The sequence below is a fragment of the Perissodus microlepis genome, chromosome 8 (assembly GCF_051167445.1).
Source record: "Perissodus microlepis isolate ML-2025 ecotype Zambia chromosome 8, ASM5116744v1, whole genome shotgun sequence".
NCBI classification, from domain to species: Eukaryota; Metazoa; Chordata; class Actinopteri; order Cichliformes; family Cichlidae; genus Perissodus; species Perissodus microlepis.
Window position 1 is genome coordinate 15,424,954 of NC_140468.1, and position 16,236 is coordinate 15,441,189.

A 16,236-nucleotide genomic window follows, 5' to 3' on the forward strand; every position below is an offset into this window, starting at 1 on the left:
CTGTTGTAGATATTTGTTTTAGGCTTGGCACTTTTTTTTTTATCCTCTATTTGTCCAGTTTCTCCAAGTTCTTGCACACAATACCAAATTATGCCAAGTCTTCAGCTAGTAGCTCTTTAGAAATCAGCTTGTTGCTGTAACATACTCAAACTGTGTAAGTTATCTGGTATATGCAGACATAAAACTGGTTCCTCCCTTGAGTTAAATGCCCCCTTTTATGCTTGAATTTAAAGAGAAAAGAAAAACATTCTCCCAAAGATGGTCAGGTACAAAGACTGAATATGAATATGAGTGACAAAGCAGCCCACGTCCAAAGAAAAACTTTGAAAGACTTTCAGAAAGCCTTGAGAACTATTGCGCATCAAAATCTTTTAACCTATGGGCTACATTAATGCCTGTACTGCAGAGTTTAGGAAGGCTACACAAAAACAACATTATCAGCTCCCCCTTGGCACAATGAACTCTGAATAAGAAGCTTGAACTGTATGAACATGGCTGTGTTTACAACATGACAGTTTTCTGAGAATATGACCTACAACCACACGAACCAGGATAATATTTAGCCCCACATCCAGCAACAGAAGCATGTGCACATCATCTGATCAACAGCACCCCCTGTTGATCAGTTAGACATTAATTCCATGTACTTGGTTGCTGTTTTATAAATTCATACTTTTGTTAAAATGAATGTGAAAACACAGGACAGATAACAAATCATTTATTTTGCTAGACAGATGAAACAAACTGAGCCATGATAGCAGCAATTCAACTATTAGAATATTTACACTATCACATCACACCAAGGACATATGTAACCCTTTACAATGTAAACACATGATACAAAGACATATTTCAATGCTAGAAAACAAGCAACTCTATCCCACCAAAAAAGAAATGAAAAATGAAGAAACCTGCTTTCTGCACCAAATACCTGCTTCTACACTTAAGGAGTTCGTGTCCTGAACATTGTGAAACAAGTTTCCACAGGTGAACGACAGAGACGCTTGTCTTTTAATTCTGTTTGAGAAATTCAGACAGTGAAAGGTGAAAATAAGACAAACCATTAGCAAGGATTGTCTTTGACATTGTTTTTTTTATCAAAGAATGAGATTGTAAAATGTGAGGTAATATAAGGACATCCACTGTGTAATCATTTCTGTATTTTATGAAAAGAAAAAGAAATACTGTAAGCGTACACCGTCTCTGAATGAATTACACCGCAGTTTACATCTGTGCAGTGAAATCATATTTGGTGACAAGTATCAGTCGAAAATGATAACTACAGAAAATTATTTAAAAACACAAAACAAAACAAGTGTTGGTACAATGATTTTCTGAATAAAAATAAATTTGTCAAGTATAAGGTTGGGAGTTCTGAACAGCTTCTGCAGAGCAGCAAACACCACAAACGTTGCCTTTAACCATCAACGTCCATTCATTTCACAACATAAAGAACCAAAGGTGAAGTTTTGTTGGTCGTCCTGTGAGCGTGTCTCTGTGTGCATCTCCGCACACACGATGGTGAGAGAATGTGTGTTTGTGTTATTGAGAGAATGCCTCGTCTTTCATCAGCATGCGCGGGCTCTCCTGGTTGTCCATGCGACGTCTGGGACCCATCATGCCTAGAGGAACACACGCGCCATTTATTTATTCATGCTTCAATCCAGACACATAATTGATTTCAACTGGTGTTTAGTGTCTCAATCACTACACTATTACTGGTTCTAAATGATATGTGCACCAGACAATTTATTAGGTACAGCTGTTCAACTGCTCATTAAGGCAGATATCTAACCAGCCAATCACATGGCAGCAACTCAGTGCATTTAGATATGTAGAGATGCTCAAGACAGCCTGCTGAAATTAAAATTGAGCCTCAGAATAGGGAAAAAAGAAGTGTGGTTTAAAGAAAACAGAAAATATCCAATGAGCAGCAGTCCCATGGGTGAAAGTGCCTCATTGATGCCAGACATCTGGAGGCGACCGTGCCTCAGGGGGTTGGGAAGCGTATCTGTAACCGGAAGGTCGCCGGTTCGATCCCCGGGCTCTCTGTCCTGGTCGTTGTGTCCTTGGGCAAGACACTTTACCCTACCGCCTACTGGTGTTGGCCGATGACGCGATATGGCAGCCTCGCTTCTGTCAGTGGCTACAACCGTAGCTTGCCTCCACCAGTGTGTGAATGCGAGAGTGAATGAATAGTGGCATTGTACCTGAAAAGCCTTGAAAAGCGCTATATAAATCCAATCCATTATTGATGCCAGACATCTGGAGTATGGTAATAACCACAATACAGTTAAGGTACGCAGAAGAGCATCTCTGAACGCACATGTTTAGCCTCGAAGCAGAAGACCACAGCGGATGCCCTTCCTGACAGCTAAGAACAGGAACCTAAGACACATTGATACACATTTCCTGACCAAATTTGGACAGTAGAAGGTAACTGGAAGGTTAGTGGAAGGTTAGATCCCAATCTGCTCTAGTCTGCATGCAAATATCCTTGGGCAAGATACTAACCCAACATTAATAAAACATGGCATCACACGTCCATCAGAGTGTGAATGTGTATGAATGTTAGATAGGGAGCAATTAATAGCTTAGAAAGTGCTTGGGTGTGATTGGGTGAATGTACAAGTTGTATAAAGAGCTTTGAATGCTCAGAGTAGAAAAGCGCTATATAAAAACCTCATGTTGCTACACTGTGAAGTTTCTTTATTCTACAGAACAAAACGTTCTACCGCATCATACTTTGGTGTGGTAGAAATCTTATGAAGTCAGGGATGTGACAGATATAGAGAAAGCAAAACAGGATATCTTTATAGCCACCACAGTCTGAAGCCAAACACCTTTAACACTTCATTATGTGACCAAATATATGGTCATAGTTTCCTGTTGAATTACACTCATTAATAGTGGCTAATAAAATCAGCTGACGTTACCACGTAGTTGACATTTGGGACAATAAAATTCACCACTTCATTCTATTAGACATAGATTATTAGGGAATTCTTGTGTAATTTTGCCCTTGAAATCACTTACGTGAGGATAGACTGGTAGAAGCAGCAGCTACTTTTGGCTGCTCCCTTATTTTTAAAGGGTCGCCACAGCGGGAAGCTCTGCATGCTTGGCAGATTTCTTTTTTCTTTTTGATGCAACCTCAAAGGGATTTGTGTCTCCTCCTGTGATCGGGCTGAGGAGTTTTCATTTGTTAGGCGAATGTGTAAACCACTACAGTATGGACTGTACTGACAGATAGGCGTAACCTGGAAACATAATACCTCCAGCCAGATCAATATAAGGACAGAACAAAACATGTTTCATATACTGTAATGTGAAAATGATTCTATATGCTGACTCTGCTATGCTTCACTCTGGTATCCACTGTTATAAAGTGATCTGTGGGTAATTTAACTAATAGTATACATATGACAGCATATAGCAAAGCTGCACTGTTTTAAGATCTGATTACATACAGACAAGCTCCAGCAGGAAGTTAAAATCTTGTTTTCACTTACTGTTCTTATGCTTGAATGATTTGGATCTTCTTGGTGAGTTTGGATTCTGAGGTGGAAAGACAAAATATTTTATTTTTGAGTTTTTACATGCAGACGAATGCTGGGGGTATTAAAGCAGCAATGCCCAACATGTTTGTTTAGTTAAAGTATAAGGTTTGATGAAAAGAAAAGTACCTTATCAGATTTCCTTTTCTTGGCTGTAAAAGAAAGATTTGTTTTAGAGATTTAACTCAGAGTTAACAAATATTAGTCACATTTAAATTTCACGCATGCGCAGCCAAAGACTACGAGAGCGTCACCTTTCTTTTCTGCCCCATAAGACCAGTCGTTATCATTGACGTCATCATTATCCTCTTGGTCACTCTCTGACTTGTTGTTGGTGTTGTTACCAGTGACTATTCTGTAAAAGAGGAACAAGCAAGGTATAACGCACGCACGCGCACATACACACTGAGTGAGTCAGCATTACTCACTGCAAATAACAGTTTGATTATGAAACAAACCGACTTCAGGCTGAAACTGATTTTTTTTTTGTTTGTTTTCTTGTTTCTGGAGTTCATAAGATTATCATTATTCACTATGCTGCAGGCAGCATAACGCCTGCAGCATATTTAGCTTATATAGAATACTGTGCAAAAGTCTTGAGCCCCCCCCCCCTTTCCATTTATCTTTATTTTGCTAGGAAGATGAGGGATAGGTGCGGTGATGTAATGAAACATAGAAAAAGAGTATATAAAGGTATATATAGAGAATATGGGCAATTCTAATGAGTTTCAAAGTTTATGATATGCCTTTTTGTTATGTTCTCTCTCAAGATGATCGCACACTGCCTCGACATTGAGGTCCGGGCTCTGGGAAGGCCAATCCATGACTTATGGTGTTCCGTTGTGTGTTTTTATATCCGGGTATGCTTTACCTGCACTAGCAGTGTGATTGGGACCATTGGCTTGCTGTTGCCAATTATTTTCCAGATATTATTGCATGATGAATCAATATCTGTTTTGGGGTTTTTTTTCCACAGTGGTGACAGGGCCTCCAATGTGTTTCACAGATGGCTGTAGAAACTCACTGCTGTGCCTCTTTCCTGACCTCCACAGCGCATACTCACAATTTCACTTATGTATATATTACTCCATCAGACGTGTTTCAGTGGATTTTAAGTCCAGGTGTTGTGTAATTTTGCATGTCTCAGCCTTTCCTCTCTGTTTCCCTTCATTAAGAATGTTTTCTTGACAGACAGCCTTCCACTGAGTTCATTTCTGAAGAGGCTTTGATGAACAGGTCCTGTTTCATCTCTTTGGTGTACATAGTTTCTTTTTTTTTTTTTTTCTTTTTTTTTTAAAGGTCTGCCACTACTTCTTTTGTCCTCCATTTGTCCAGTTTCTTTGACACAATGCACATCACGCCAAGATATCCCAAGTTTTTGGATAATAGCGCTGTGGGAATCACTGTGTTTGTGCAAAAAAAATATTTTTTTTTGGTTTGTCAAACTGTGTTTTCTTTGGTGTTTTTGTAGAGGAACAAACTGCAAATTTTTGTTACAGGTTGCCGGTTGCAAAAAGTAAGAAATTAAAAGTAGTTCATTGCCAAGTTGTCTTTTATGTGTAGACACAACACTGGTTCTGTCCTTGAGTTCGGCACCTTTTATATGCTTGAATGATTCACAAGTCAGTGTTAAGTAACTTAGCAAACAAAACTAACATTCCTTTAAAAATGGTCTAGTTAAAGCAGCCAATGTACAAAGAAAACCTTTGAAAGACCTTCAGAAAGCCTGGAGTTTCAAATATATGAACCATCTCTCAAAACCACTTAAAAAAAATGCCAATAACGTGTGGCTCCTTGGAAGCCATAGTCAAACACCTTGGTTTTCAGATTCATAAGACAACACAGTGAAAACATTTGAGATTACCACAGCCTCTACTCAAACAGAGTCTCAAATCAGCTGTGTTGGCTGCTTTTTTAATGCCCATACCTGCGGTTGGCTATACGGCTGCTGTTACGTCCCATCCCCAGACATTTCTCCAGGTGTGGAGCAAAGCGTGAGGCAGCAATACTCCGGCTACAGTTGGGACATACACACTCCTTGTTTTTCCACTGGTTGTACACTTGGCCAAACACATCCAGTCCTGGCTGGTCCACAATTTCTGGAAGTCGGAATAAAGTCATTTGATTTATACGTTAATTATTCTCTGGTGTACGCTGGCTGGTATTGAAGAAACAACTCAGCTTTACTTGGCTGAAGAAGAAAAGAAAGAAAAAAGAAAAAAGTCTGTGCTCACCGAAGTCCCTCATACTTTCTTGGTCCGTGTCATCCAGGAAAAAATAGCCCTGTTTTACTGCCCGGTGGACCTCAAAGCAAAGTCCCAGGCACGCATCCTCCACCAGGTCAGACAGGATGTCCTGAGCTAGGGCCTGGCAGGGAAGAGAAAGACACACAGTGTTGCCTGATTGCTTTGTGTTTTTGTTCTGAAGCAATTCAGCCACACGTGTCTGCAGATACAATGTGCATTTCCAAGTCTACCAGAAGGCTTTCACGCCATTGTACCTCCAGCTTGCTGTTGTCCAGGCTGGACACTGAAACCTCCTCCATTTTCATTTGCCAGAACTACCAGATGAGCAGACACTGCTGTGGTCATGCTGTAGCTCAGCAAGCATTGGCCAAAACAGGGCTGCAGCGGGAGGGATACACAAGTAAGCAACACCGTGGCAAACAATGAATGCAAATCAGTCTGTGGGTGAGATGCGTGGACTTACAACTGCACGTTGAACACTACCAGGGAGTCACTTCCCAACGTTTTAAAACCTGGAAAAAAAAATGACAATAACTTGGCGTTGGTGGGTGTTTTTCCCCTTTTAAGCACTGCAACAACTCAAAAAAAACCAAAACAACAACAACAGACGAAAGAAGGAAAACGTGACGCTACGGCGGTGCTCCGAGTATTACCGTGTAATGAAAGTAGCTTAGCCCTAACCTTGGAGAAGAAAACAAAGAGCTTGGCTGTGAATGGGCTGCTTGCGAGATGAATTGAAAATGCCAAGAGGTTAAAGGAGAGGCGGTATCGTACTCACGACCCCCCTCAACAGCACAACTACACAACACGCACAGCTACTAGCCAAACATGCTAATCCTGTCACATTAATTAGAAGCTATGCAACACCTTTAGTTGTGACTGGCTGTGTTATTTTATTATGTTGCTGTTTTTTTTTCTTCGACGCTGGAGAAACAGAGTAACAACGAGGCTCTTCCCCGAACCCCGACACCGCTGCTGCACTGCGGCTGTGCGCCTTTCAACTCCCCGTACAAACACCCAGCAAGGGTGGGAGTGAAAGGACAAAGCGACGCCCAAACCCTCACATAAAGCTCACCGACGGATAATGAAGCAGCCTCAACCCAAATCCCCTATTAATTGTGTTTATTTACCTGTTTCGGCAGGCACCCATCTTTACATCAGAGATCAGGCAGGAGCAATCGATCGCCACACGAGTTCCCACCAGCGATTGCTTCCTCTGCTCTTCTAAACTAACTCCAACCGAGTAGTGATGGGATTTCCGGCTCTTTCGGCTAAACTCACTAAAAAGAGCCGGCTCTTTCGGCTCCGAACCGGCTCTTCAGGTTGTTTTGTTGCTTTAATTAATTTATTATTAACTATAATATAAAATTATGCACAAAAGGAATTACTAATGTAAAAAAAAAAAAAAGTGGTTTTATTTATGTTTATATAAAAACATATGCGGTGGCCTCTAGAGACAAAGCACGTACAAACTCCAAAACATTTCTAGCGTTAACTGAACTTCCAAAACAGAGCTACCATAAATCACTTAAATTACACAATTGAAAGCATATGTGTATTGTTTGTGTATTTATACACAAACACTCATATATATTCAAATAATTTTTTTAAAAAATGTTTGTTTACCTGAAGCGGAAAAAAGTGCCAGAGAGAGGGTGAGAGAAAGAAAAAAAAACAACAACAAAAAAAAAAACAACAACAACCCACGGCTCGTGTCGTTCACGTCAAAGACCCGGCTCTAACAGCCATTTCGTTCGCGACACATCACTACAACCGAGTGTTTACCTCCCAGGGCAGCATGTGACTGTTTCCCCCACGCCGCTTACCAAAGAGCTACACTGTGCCTTTATTTCACTTTTTTCCCCACCACCCCTCCTAGTTTGTGCCCGGTTATTTGAATTTTACAACCAAGATTAAACAAATCTTTAGGCAGACTTACAGCATTTATCGCAAAAACGTGGAACGTAATAAAAAAGGCCATCAAAAATCCAGTAAATCACGCCATTTTATCTCAAATAGGTGTCTACTGATAATAAACCTCCCAGTCATGTTTGATAACAAGATGAACCTTCTTAACTGGGACTTTTATTTTTATTCCTTGTCCTCCTGTCCCACTTTTCTAAAGGCTGGCGCTTTTTTTAACCCAAAAACATTTGAAGGGAAGACGCACCCCCCCCCCCCCTTTTTTTCTAGTCAAATGAAGATAAGCCTGTTTTCATTTTACTAAGAAATACCTTTTGTCCTTTTTTGCTAGTTATTTTTCCCCATTTCATGCCAACCTATGGATCCATCCCGACTGAAATCTAAAGATTGTTACCAGACAGTATAATTGCTGGATTAACAGGATACAGGCAAATACAGACTATCAAGAACATACTACTACTACTACTAATAATAATAATAATAATAATAAACTTCAGCTTCCATTTATTCTTATTTTATTAACTTTGCAAAAATAATTGTCTGTTTTGGTCCCACATTTCTTTTGTAGGGATCTAGCCACCCTAATTCACAATGGCTTCTCTATGAAACCACATGACACACACACACACACACACACACACACACACACACACACACACACACACACACACACGTATCATCACATTACAAAAATAGCTAAATATAGGTGCTGTCAGTATATTTATCTTTGTTTCAGCACCACCTCTGTGTGCAGCATAAACAGCATTCAAATGGACTATAAAACAGACCAGAAATTACAGGAGACACAGATTTGGGACTCTGAATCCTGAATTCAAACCTGCAGGATAAATCAGTATGTAACTGCAAAAAAGGTGGAAGTAGTACCAGAACTTCCACGGGTGAAGAAAAAAAAGCTAATGAAACGATTAAAGCTGTTTTTAATCAGACTATACATTTAGAGACACAAGGCAGCTCAGTGGCCCAGTGGTTGGCACAGTACATCACAACAAGAATGTTTAGGCTCGACTCCTCCGTTGTCAGCAAGAATCACCTCCAGATTTCTCCCACAGTCCAAAGACACACATGGTAGGCGAACTAGTGATTTTAAACTGGCAGTCGGTGTGAATACATCTGTATTAGCCCCATCATAGACAGGCAACATTCCCAAAGTTTACTCCAACTTTTACCCTATGCCATCTGGGACAGGCTCCAGCGCCTACACAACACTGAATAACCAGTAAAAAAATAAAATAAAACAAACAAATGAAATTTATGGATCGACAATATGCATGGTGTTTTTACTCCCCAGTGTTCACTGAGAGTAAAGTTAAATAATTGGACACGTAAGTGCCAGGAGGAGTTGCCAAGAAGGCTGCAAACTGGCAAAACTTCCTTCTGTAAGGAATCTGAAAAGACCCCAGTGCGTTTTGTGCGTTTCATCATTTGAATGCATTAACTTGCAAAAAATGATCCACAACACAACAGACAGATTAAAATTTCAAGCATCGCTGCAGCGTCCATGTGAATATAAACCATCTTGCTTCAGCGTGGGAGTCAGAACAAACCCTTAGATGGTGAAGAATGTGAGGTTTTTGTCACCCACTCGAGGGCTTCTCCCTCTCTTCAAATTCAGAACAGCATCTGAATTTTCTACATTTGGTTTTTCAGCTGTCCATCTCATCACCAATTAATACATGTCAAACATTATATCATCTTCTTCCTCCTCCTCGTCATCCTGCAGATTAACGGGGGAGATTTCATATTTAGATGGACTGAATCATTTTTAATAATAAGGAACACGAAGGAAAAAAAGGTCTAATATTTCACAAACCTCATCAAAGTCCAGTATGTTGTCGTCTTCATCATCACTGCTGCTCTCGATGATTTCGTCTTCTGAGTCCTGCGTGACAGACAAAAAAAATTAGAAGAGTGCAGCTTAAAGAACATTTTCTTCCCATTATCACTTATTCTAATTCCCCCTGAATATACATTGCTATATTACATTGACTTCTCCGACATTTACCTGAAGCTCTTCAAGCATGATGTAAAATGTGATGGAGTCATAAGTAAACCCTGTGAATAACTTGACTGCATTCATATCACGAGCATGAACTTGAACATGTGGGTGTATTACTTGGCACTTGTTGTATAAATATTCAGACTTACTGATGGCTGCTTCAAAAATAGTTCGTCCTTGTCAGAATATTTCGGTAAGGTGTCCTCAAGATATTTTAATTTCTGCAATAATGGATAGGAATGTTATTATATTAGAAAAACAAAAGACAAAAACAGGAGACTGAATTTTGAGGTACTCACACGAGGGTTCTGTTTTCGATACTCATTCTGCTCATCTGGAGTCAGTGTCTTTAAAACAAAAGTGTGAAAATTTAAATACTAATTAAAACTTAAAAAGAAATGAAAATTATAAATAAATATTTTCCTACCTTAAACCACTCCTGCAGCTCGGTGGAGTATTTCCTCAGCTTTTCATTTACTTTTAATTGGTACCAGGACTTGTCCTTTATGGAGAGTTCATGCCATTTTTTGTTGGCCGCAGCAAAGCGGTCTTTTGCATTTGGGATTTTTTCTTTTAGAATTTTCATCTGATCTTGGCAGAAAGCCACGTTGACAGACCTATAAAAATAAATAAAATTAAAAACCTTTGTCTTTCAGGATTTCATTTGTCGAGTTAAAATTAATCCTTGAAGGTGAGTGAGTTTGACGACTATGCTCACGTGGATGGCATCTTGGGCTCGCCGGGTATTTTCTCCTTGGTTTTCCTTTTGAAAATCTGCAGATTTATAACAAACGTGTTGATTTCAATGCCACGCAGTTAATACTTACATGAATGAAAAGAGAGCTCAGAAAACAAAGCTCTTAGAGGCAATTGCCAACAGATAGCTGAAAAGGTGACAAATTCCAAATTCCCCTAAAGTATCAAAGAAAAATGTTTGTTCTGTTAAATGAATTGTACAAAAGTGTTGGCACCTTAACAGGACAATGTGTCATTCCTTCACTCTGGTAGTGGATTTGAACCACGAATATTCTTGCATCAGTGCTGAACACAGGACCAAGCCATACTCAGCTCTTGCCCCCCCCCGTTTCTCATGAAAACTGTCAAGATTTGAGAGGAAGAGAAGAGTAGAAATACGGACACACGCCGCATTGGATGTCAGGTAAACTATGGTGCTTTTTAAACCATGTGGAGGACCTCTCACTGGCAAAGAACATGAAACTTTTACACTTTATATTTCAGTCAACTGAATTAACTTTTGCAGATTCAGTCTCTGATAATCATCTAATATTTACTTGACAAAAACTAAAAGAATTTAGATGCTTAAATAACGATTAAAACTAAATGACATTTAGTAATCCAGGGTGAAAAGATTCACTGATTGGCTACAGTTATAGCTGGTTTCTAAATGCTTCAACTTTGCAGTAAGAAGACTTACACTTGATGTGGAATATCTGAGAGGCAAGAAATTTCACGAATTGGAAACACCTGAATCAAAAGAGGTAAGGCCTTTGTGTAACACTCTGGTTTGTATTGTTTATCTTTATAGTTTTTTTAAAGGCATTTTTATTTGAGAGTTAACTTTGTTCTTTTGCTTTTTCTTCCCAGCGGAAAGGAACCAACACTTTTGCACATGTCTGTACATTTATTATTATTTATAATAAAGAGCAAAGCATGAGGTCCAAACGCCCTTCCAGATTAAACTAATTTTCCGTTTACTTGCAATGAACAGTCCTCTCACCTTACGCTTTGTAGGCAAACTGATCTTTGTTTTGCAGAGGACCTTGTTCCGCTTCTCCTCATCTAAACTCTGAAGATGAGAATACAACATAAAGTCAGCATTCACACAAACCCTGTGAGATTTGTTAGCAATGCTGCAACTATGATCTTAGAACTTACCATTAGATACGTATACATCTCACTTTCATACCGCATCTTCAGCTGAAAAGAATGAACTACATGTTCAACTCTGCTTCAAGACATTAACATAACCAAACAAGATCATCTTGATTTCAAAACTTTGTTTTGCATCACAAAATAAAAAAAGTAATTTATGCTGCTATACCTCTTTGGAGCGTGTGTTGTAGGCTTTTCTCTCCTTTTCACTTAAATTTCGCCACCTCTGGGACCACTCTTTTATGTAGGCTCTTGTTGGGACACCCATACTACCAATCAGCTCTTTGCAGAATAAATTGTAGCCACTTCTACAGATATACACACAGAAAACAAACAAACATGCTCAGTAGCCTCTTCACAGAAGACTAGATGTGATTTTAAACTACATTAAATCAAAGTTAGCATTAAATACAGACCGCACAATCACACAGGCAGTCAGAAATGCAGTTTTCCAGCATGTTTGTTCAAGAAACTCAACACTTAGAACACCAACAACAAAATATTGTCTTAAACTAATGCACCATTACTGTGCCCATGTATAATCTTTATTCTTAATATGCTAAACATACGCACTAAACACAAACATAAAATTTGAATAGAAAACCAGAGCTATGCAATACACCAATTTCTGGTATCAATACCAAGTAAATAAAGGGCCAATGTTGCAGAAACTAATACACATATCAAAACTTTTAACCTATAAAAGACAGCTTATGTAATGGAGAGAACTGATTAAATGTGCCATAGGCTATAAATAAAATGAACATGACAGTTGCCAAACCAAGTGTGTGTATGTATGGCTTACATAGGTGGCTTGACAGGTAGACCCTCAAAATCCTCATCTGACTCACTGGTGCTTTCAGGGACCACCTTCTTCCTTTTGCTCTTCTGAAGGGATTTGCCATATTTTTCCCTGAAAGACAAAAACATTTGTTTGGCTTTTTCCCCCTTCTTCTTGTACAGGCAGCCTACTGGGCCAATCCCACACATACACAGCTGGGAACGTATGTTTGTCTTTTACCTCAACTCCACCCTCTTATTAGTGAATTCTTTATATGCGTTCCTGTATTTCTCCAGATAAAATGCCTGAAAAAATAAATAATTCATGACTTAAAATGTGAGCTTTTCTGACGATGGGAACAGGCAGTGTTGTAGTGACAGCTCCTGATATACTTTACCTTCTTTTTGTCGGGGAGCAGACTGAATTCCTTGCTTGCGATTTTCATCAAACCTGCACAGCTTATCCCTGGATTCTTCTTCTTAATATTGGAAAAGACTTCCTTGTAATACCAGGTATTTACAGGCATGGGTCTCTTCGGGTACTCTGGATGGAGCTAATGTTTCAGAAATGTGAATACTCAGTAGAAGGCAAGTACAAGCAACAAAGGAATACACATTTAACGCTATGCACCTGACCAGCAGTGTGTAATCCATGTGGCCAAGGAGATACTGCCCAGAGCCATGGCATGTTCCGATGCTATAACAGTCAGCTGTTGTTCTGCAGTACACATACATGGCTTGCTGTGTAAACATTTCAAGCATAATCTTTTACTAGGTAAAAAATTAAATGGTACAAACGGTCTATTTGGCTGGACCAGTCTTTTTGGAACAGGAAGGGGACATCCCCAAACTGTTCTTAAAAAGCAGGGACCATGAAATTGTGCAAATTGCTTTGGTATGCTAAAGCACTAAACTTTTCTGTCACTGAGATTAAGGGCCAGAGAACAACCCTACACTGAACGCCTAACCCAGACTCATCCATCAGATTGTCACACAGAGAAAAATGATTGCACTTGGTGGTGTGAGGCTTGGATGCAGCTGCTAAGCCATGGAAATGCACTCCTCAAAGCTCTCTACTCCCTTTTTTGATCTAATCTGAATGCCACAAGAGGTTCGGAGATGTCTAGAGAGTGACTCTGCAAAAAAAAAAAAATGATAGCGACAAAATTTCACAACTGCACTTGTTGGATGGGTGGCATCCTATCACAGAACCACACTGGAATTCACTGAGAGCTTTAAAGCAACCCATTACTTTTGGATTTTGGTCCTGCGTAAGACTGAGGAGGCTCTTTTGATGCATTTATTTATTTATTTTTGTAAATAAAGCGATTCACATGACACTTAAAAGGCAACTTTCCACAGGCCATTTTTATTCACAAACTGGAGGTATAGAAATTGTTATGATTCTGTACCTAATAGAGATGGACCGATCCGATATTACATATCGGTCCGATACTGACGTAAATTACTGGATCGGATATCGGAGAGAAATAAAAAAAATGTAATCCGATCCATTAAATATCAAAAAAGCACCTCACAAAACTTGCGACACGGCGTAACTCGGCTCATAACTGTAGCACGTCGGAGCAGTGTGCTCATGTGATAGAGCGGCTGTGTGTATTTGTAGCCTCGCTACCAAACCGGCATTTCATGTCCGAGGAAGTGATCCCAGAGAGAAGTAAAGCAAGTGTGTAAGTTCATCTCTGAATGTTTGTACAGCATTCCCACGTTAAGCTTAACAACCGATATATGGAGCGAGTGCCTCTTCTCTCTTCTTCCCTCTCCTGTTGCTACTTCAATCGTGAAACTGATCAATGATCAGCTGATCGGCTTTTCTGTTGCGAGTCCGTCTCTCTTGTTTGTTTTTGGCCCACTTTGCACCAGAAAGTGGAAACCAGCGGCTGAACAACAGCAGCACGTTTAACCTCGATAAGCTGTTGTTAGAATTTATTTAATATTACTCTCTACACCAGGATCCTTTTCTACATAGCTGACGGCTGGTAACTGTGCAGGGGCGGATCTAGCAAAGTTTAGCCAGGGGGACCGATAGGGCATGAACAGGGAAAAGGGGGCACAAAGACATACTTTTCTTTCTTATTCTCATTTAAAATGTCTAGCTTTTAATAAATAATTATCCGAATCTTATACCCAAAGTTTTAATCTGATGTAAAATGTATAGAAGTCCATTACTGTATATAGTAACTGTTAAGTCTAATATACCCTAGTAAACTATACTTTTTCCTTTGGGAAGATACCATCTGTGCAGTCTGCAGTTCTGTTGAATCCATTTAATTATTCTTGAAAAATAATTTATTTCTGTGCATTTTTTTTTTTTTCACACTGCATCAAATTAAAGTTGATTACGTCGATTAAGCATCATGAGGTGGAGGGTGGTTCCCTATTTTTTTTTTGCTGGGAGTTTGCAACCCTATTAGTTAGGTTGCTTAATATTTCTGCTAAGTACTCTTTAAAATACCAGAATAGGAAGGATGGAGTGGGTTTAAGTTTATTAGATTGATCAGTATTGCTGAACTATGAAATATTTTGGGTGCAGTGTATTTTTTTGCATACAGGTATAACAGAATAGTATTACTGTTGTTGTTTATTTAAACTTGAGTATGAACTTATACAAAATGCGGCAAGATATTAAAAAAACAGTTTTATTGATTAAAAAACGCACTATATTGGATTCATATCGGTATCAGACTTAAAAAAAGTGGTATCGTGCCATCTCTAGTACCTACCTTTGTGTTATTGAGGGGATCAGAAAGGACACTTTCAGCTTCCACAATGAGCTCTGTGAGGTTGCGAACCTTCCGCATCTGAGAAACAACAAGGATATGTACAGTGTAAATCATATATTTGCTCAAGTCTGGTTCTTAGCAGTGAAACAGGCAATGCTGAAGTGAAACTGAAGATTTGAACATCTGCTAAAGAATAGTTAGGGATACTGAACTAGTAAATGCAAGCTAAGTTACTAAGTTAAAGTTAGAATTTGACCCACCTTCTGAATAACCTCTTTCCACTTTTGTTTGCATTCCTCGGGAGAAAAAGGAGGGAAGGCCACTTTCTCCCAGTCTAGAGTTCTCTCTCCATGGGTATAACTGAGCTCTTTCTTCTCATCCGGGATGTTGGCTTTCATTGCAGCGAGAAGTTTCTGGAGGTTTTTCTTGCACCATCCTGCACACGTACAGAAAGCACAGTCAACCACGACAAAGGATCCAACGGCCATTAACGAGATGTGAGCTTGCAAAGGCACTCTCATGTTGGGAAGAAAACTGCATATACCCACCAGACTCTTCTGCATTCTTTCCAGCGAGGCTCATGTTTCAAACAGAGCTTGTTTCATTCACACAAGTCCTTGGATGTACCGGCTGCACACAAACTACCCAGACATTTAAACTAAACCACGTTATTCTTCGTGGCAAAGTTAGCTAGTTCGCTAAGCTATCAGACTGAGCTAGCTTAAGTTAAAAAGTTTTTACTTTACTGCTGCTGCTCACCCAACAGTACGAAACAACGCGTAAAACACACGCTGCTCTGTTGGGCAGGAAGTAAACGCGTGTCAACTAGCCAATGAAAAGTGACATTCTTCTTCTTCTACGGGTTTCCCCGCCCTTCTTCTTCGTCGTCTTCACGAATAATTGCACAAATTGGCGCAACACTGCCTTTAACTGGTAGATTGTTGATCAGACGGTAAATTAATGGGAACTCTTTTTTTTGTCATTTTATACGATCACAAAAAATTAGTTACCCTAAACCATTTTGTAGCTTATAAATCAAATAAACTACAAAATGTTATTTCAGCTGTTTCTTCTTA

The 16,236-nt window shown here is 39.4% G+C and overlaps 2 protein-coding genes across 2 annotated transcripts; both read right to left on the bottom strand.

The window, feature by feature from the left end:
* Positions 1-701: 701 nt before the first annotated feature.
* Positions 702-7,065, bottom strand: atxn7l3b (ataxin 7 like 3b). Its single transcript, XM_084937727.1, has 9 exons — positions 6,934-7,065; positions 6,267-6,315; positions 6,058-6,181; positions 5,792-5,924; positions 5,485-5,656; positions 3,812-3,912; positions 3,687-3,709; positions 3,513-3,558; positions 702-1,622 (listed from the first exon to the last, which is right to left on the bottom strand). The coding sequence occupies exons 3-9, from the start codon at positions 6,106-6,108 to the stop codon at positions 1,543-1,545; spliced, it is 606 nt and encodes a 201-aa protein (XP_084793853.1). The 5' UTR covers positions 6,109-6,181; positions 6,267-6,315; positions 6,934-7,065; the 3' UTR covers positions 702-1,542.
* Positions 7,066-8,646: 1,581 nt separating this feature from the next.
* LOC146381632 (nucleolar transcription factor 1-like) lies at positions 8,647-15,993 on the bottom strand. Its single transcript, XM_084937726.1, has 15 exons — positions 15,709-15,993; positions 15,421-15,596; positions 15,161-15,238; positions 12,815-12,970; positions 12,658-12,722; positions 12,442-12,549; positions 11,806-11,944; positions 11,640-11,681; positions 11,482-11,550; positions 10,462-10,517; positions 10,171-10,360; positions 10,043-10,090; positions 9,893-9,964; positions 9,558-9,626; positions 8,647-9,461 (listed from the first exon to the last, which is right to left on the bottom strand). Exons 1-15 carry the CDS (start codon positions 15,740-15,742, stop codon positions 9,414-9,416), a joined length of 1,350 nt encoding a protein of 449 aa, XP_084793852.1. The 5' UTR covers positions 15,743-15,993; the 3' UTR covers positions 8,647-9,413.
* Between the last annotated feature and the right edge of the window lie 243 nt (positions 15,994-16,236).